At 35.7% G+C, this 4,908-nt stretch overlaps 1 protein-coding gene across 2 annotated transcripts; it reads right to left on the bottom strand.

Moving 5' to 3' along the window:
* Nucleotides 1-628: 628 nt before the first annotated feature.
* Nucleotides 629-3,974, bottom strand: LOC120158146 (serine/threonine-protein kinase MHK-like). Of its 2 annotated transcripts, XM_039169062.1 has the most exons (9): nt 3,592-3,974; nt 3,405-3,483; nt 2,381-2,449; nt 2,202-2,291; nt 1,470-1,608; nt 1,295-1,397; nt 1,085-1,137; nt 781-847; nt 629-659 (listed from the first exon to the last, which is right to left on the bottom strand). In XM_039169062.1, exons 1-9 carry the CDS (start codon nt 3,597-3,599, stop codon nt 644-646), a joined length of 624 nt encoding a protein of 207 aa, XP_039024993.1. In that variant the 5' UTR covers nt 3,600-3,974; the 3' UTR covers nt 629-643. The 2 variants fall into 2 exon arrangements, with proteins under 2 accessions (XP_039024993.1, XP_039024992.1); XM_039169061.1 differs by lacking the exons at nt 629-659; nt 781-847 and having other exon boundaries at nt 933-1,137.
* Nucleotides 3,975-4,908: the final 934 nt, after the last annotated feature.

Here is a 4,908-nt window from a genome sequence, read left to right as displayed (position 1 = left end):
GGTTAAATTACACGAATCATCACTTTGATTCACTTTATTTCCTATTTCACTCACTGTACTTTAAAACTGGTCAATTTCATCACTGAATTTGATATAATTGACAAATTTGGTCACTCAGTCGTTTTCCCCACAAACGGCGTTAACTCTCTTTCCCTTTCATTTCCAAAAACCCATCTCTCTTTCGGTCCATTGTCTTTGGCCAACAGTAGCTTGCAAAACAGCAACCAACAATCCCGGTATCACCTCCCAAGTAAAACCCAACTACTAGCTATCCAAAATTGATCGTCAAAACATCACAAATTGTGAAAAAGTCGCTCGACACCCTTCACCGTTGATCTCGGTAACTGTTTTTCGGTGAGTGTCACCGCCTATGGCATCGGACGCGTCTTCGTGCTCCGGTAAAACCTTATCGACCCCGCTCTATGAAGTGTCACTGTTCGCCGTCAATGACTGATTGAAGTTCGTTAAAAACCCATAACGACGTCGTTGTTGATTTTTGCGATTTTCAATCGATTCAGTCATCATTGCACCTCATCGCCTTCACCAATGAGTTTCTTGTCCAGTTTCGACCAAAACCCATGTGGTAGTGTCCCTTCGTCGTCGCTCTATCATCATGCGTATAATACATGTTGGAACTACATGGTCACGGAATACAAGTTCTACACCAAAGAATTTTCATTGTTGTATGCATTTATATTCTGAAAAAAAAATATTTGTAAAACAAAAGAATTGCCTTAACGTCCACCAAAATTAAAAGAAAAACTCGGGATAATAAATAACCTTTCCCCGGGAAAAATAGGAGATGAAGTAAAAAGCTCTGCTAATATAGCACCAACAGCCCAAGTATCTGTAAATGTTATTATTATCAGGCAGCATTCAAGCCAAAAAAAAGATTTGATATAGATAAACCTCAAAGTAACATTTAACTGAAAGAAAGAATGTCTAAATCAAATTGATGGAGAATACATTATCAGATGCAAATTAAGTTTTGGATTCGTACAAGAGTACCATAAAGCTACTAGAAGAAGATGCAGATATGTACATACACACACAAAGATAATTAGATCAAGTAATATCCACATACCAATAGCAGGAGTGTAGGTTGAAGACTGCAACAAAACTTCTGGAGCACGGTACCTGACAAAATTATCCCATGAATCATTAAAAGGGGAATGATACTGTATGAACAGGATATAATTACGAAGTAATCAGCGAGACGGCACCAACATTGAGTTAATGTAAAGAAACACGATTGCTGAGTAAATGAGATGGTATCCATCACACAATTACTCACCATCGAGTAGAAACATATTCTGTATAAGGAGGCATTGATGATACTTCTCTTGCCAGTCCAAAATCAGCAATTTTCAGAACATCCTTTGTCACCAGCAAGTTTTCTGAAAAAGGAGATAGTTCACCATATGTAAATACACAATAACGACATGCAAATAGATGAAAGGAAGATTTACCAGGTTTCAGATCTCGATGAAAATATCCATTTCTATGCATGTGAGCAAGTCTTTGCAGCATCTGAGACATGAAGCTACGTATTTCCCATTCAGAAAAAGGGCTTTGTCGCTCCCTCATGATTTGGTAAAGATTATGTTCCTAGAAAGAAATGTTCAACCTCTTACAATCGAACTGAAAGGGTTTCATTCAACTTAATGCTTGGTTACAATAAATAATTTATCACACAATGAATCCTACAGAAGTACACAACGTTGTATCGTTATATTTAAAGAAAACAATCACTTGAAGCCTTTATTACTAAAAGAAACTATGAGATTCTGTTGAAAGAGATACACTATTGAAGAACATTTGCTGTCTTTGGTATACGGGGGAGTAGGCAGCCAGCATCAGCACAACTCTTTCACTAAAATTAATTATAGAATTCTTCAAAAATGAACCATTCATATATTTGGTTAATATAGACCCCTCTTTGAAATTTTACAAGTTCAAACATTGTAATTAATTGAGCACATTCGTGGTACCCAAGCACTGGCATAGAAAATGATTACAAACTGGTATTAACCAAGGCAATGGCAATTACAATCCATGTTCCTAGCTCCAGCCTAATCATAGCCATATTCCCAAGCTTTGTGTTGACCAAAAATAATGAAAATAAAACAACTTAAATTATGAGAAGTTGGAAAAGCACCATGCTTTTGTAGAATAATGAGAAGTTGGAAAAGCACCCTTACCATGTACTCAAAAATGAAGAATAGTTCATTGTTTTCTCTGACAACCTCCTTTAGATTTACAATATTAGGGTGATTTAGTTTACGAAGGGCCTGCAGATAATAAATGGAACAAGCTCTTATGATTAAGGGTTATGTAAAAGCAAAGGGCTCTTAACATTCAAGGAAATATTACAGCTTACCTTAACTTCTCTTAGATTCATGCACTCTTCCCAAAAGTAGAACTTTCGTTTCATTTTCTTCACAGCAACCTAGATTGAGAACATTTACAAAAAGCATGAGGAGCAACAACTCAAGGAAATTACACGTTAATAAATTCACTATTTTCTTGTTTAACTAAAGAAAGAGTATAAATTGGGGGGGGGGGATTTCATGCTGCTACCTGTAATAGACCGAGGTAAGTTTTCTAGTCCAAGTTCTTCCTTATCACCATTGTCACATCCTCATTGAGGAGAGACACCAGTATCATTTTCCAAAGCGAACCTTTCAACTCCCAAGTCATTCTATTCTTGTTTGCATATATATGTATACGCACAAACATAATATATACATGCTCCAAATTTATACTTGGAAGGGCTGCTAATATCTATATAGGCTTTAATATCTCATGTCATGCATATATACAACTACCCAGTTCTCTAGTTCTGTAAATTCAAAGTTGCACAGAGTTTCACCTCAGACATTTCATGTTCATTAGGATTTAGAACTTTGAAATTTTTTTAGTAATAAACACCTCAAAATGCTTGTTAACCCTCCTGGTACAAGGAAGGGGGTAGTGATGGGGGTGGTGGTATAGGTGCATAAAGAGAGAGACACCATCGACAGACACCCTAAACTGTGGTTCGGACACCCCAAAATTAGCAGCTAGTAGGTAAAGGATTGAGTCAAGCTCACGAAGTGGCTTCAAAATTGATCCCATATTCATCATTTGCCATCTCCAAGACATTGAAGTCATTTCAATCATCACATAACATAAGACCAATGTACAAATATCCTGCTTGTGACAATCACAACTAGCAGCAACTTACATCGACTTCCCAACGTGATTTTAAGTGCAGCAAAGTGTATGTATAACATTTATCATTCAATTAACATCAACCGCAAGTGAGGAACAATGAGCAGATATAAAAAAAAATAAACAAAAAGAATTTGTGTAGTTATGTAAACTGAAAGGTAAAAAAGCAATTACAGGAGCAAGTTACTTACAATCTCAAATGTTTCTATATTGAAGGCTTTGAACACACTACCACAGGTACCATCTCCAAGCTCCTCGGAAATTCTATACCTAAGTAAGAAAAAAGAAGGTAGCAAGCTATAGTACCAAAGAGATACAAGCTTCAAATGAAAACTTGACAAATTTTACTGATATCAAATGAAGTGGCAAGAAACAAACCTTTCCATTCTTGCTCTTGTAGCAGATGACAATCAATGATTTGTCAATGTAGTTCTAGAAACCTCCAAATAGAGGTATTTACAGTATTGTCAAAGGCTGGATCACTAGCTTGCATATATGGTTTACTGCTAAACTGTAGCATGAAATGTAAGATACTGCCAGGAAAAGACTTTTCATTGTAAGAAGGATAGAATATCAGCCAGAAATTTATCAACATCCTCAACTGCAGCTTCTACAAGCTGCGGCTGGCACTTATCATCTAAACTCAATGAATCTACGTGACCTCAAAAGGAACTCCAGAACAAGTGTAAAACTTCATTTGTTGATCCATTTTCTTTACACTCAGCTTAACTGATGCACCATATATCAAAACCAGGTTTGGGCTGTAAACAATCACTAAAATCAGCATAACTTTGCAAGACTAAATTGGTTGACATAAATTATGATCTAAAGAAAGAAACAGACCAGCATATTAGACAGACATCAATATTTGGCTTAGTCCTGTAGGGCTTGTAAAACAAAAATACAAAACAAAATTCTGTCCAAGAAGATTGTAGCACGGTGGTCTAGAAATAGAAACAAACGTTAACCGAGGGCCATGTATCAAATTTCAGGGAGGTCAGAAACAAAAAAGCAGTATCATTCTTTCCCTCCTAACCCGCTTTTAGTAATTAATCAAACTAAGTGTTCTGTCACAAATGAAATCTCTGGGTTTCAATCAATGGGAGTTTTGCAAAAAATACTTCAGCAAATTCAATCAGATTTCCTACATGTAAAGCCACTGAGACAATTCATTATCCACATCTTATCCATAAAAATAAAAATAAAAACTAACACAAACAACACACACAAAAAACAACTTTTAAAAAAAAAAAGTGGGCTTGCTGGAAGTCATCGATTTTCTAAAGCTGAAGATGATAAACCAAACAATTTGAATTGAAAATAAAAATAAATCATCAAAAGAGTAGGAGGCAGAACATTTCCCTCAATAAAAGAAAATATCTGGAATCGAAAATTGAAAAAAGAATTACGAGGGCTCTGACAGCGAATAAAATCAAATAGCCATCATGTTTAGCAAAAGAAAAGAGGGGAAAAAACATGTACGTTCTAATTTTTCACCGAGAAAAAAGCACGTAGTTCGTTATAAAAAAAAAAAAGAGGGGGAAAAACATGCACGTTCTAATATTTCACCGAGAAAAAAACACGTAGTTCGTTATAAAAAAATGAAATGTATAAATCTGAAACTATGAATTTATTATCCAACGAACTGTGGAACTCAGTTATGTTCAATTCAATCGCAAAGGCCATGGTCAACTT

Source organism: Hibiscus syriacus, unplaced genomic scaffold (assembly GCF_006381635.1).
Source record: "Hibiscus syriacus cultivar Baekdansim isolate YM2019G1 unplaced genomic scaffold, ASM638163v2 tig00111308_pilon, whole genome shotgun sequence".
Taxonomy (NCBI): Eukaryota; Viridiplantae; Streptophyta; class Magnoliopsida; order Malvales; family Malvaceae; genus Hibiscus; species Hibiscus syriacus.
The sequence above is the reverse complement of the archived record's forward strand: the minus strand, read 5'-3'. Positions and strand labels throughout refer to the sequence as shown.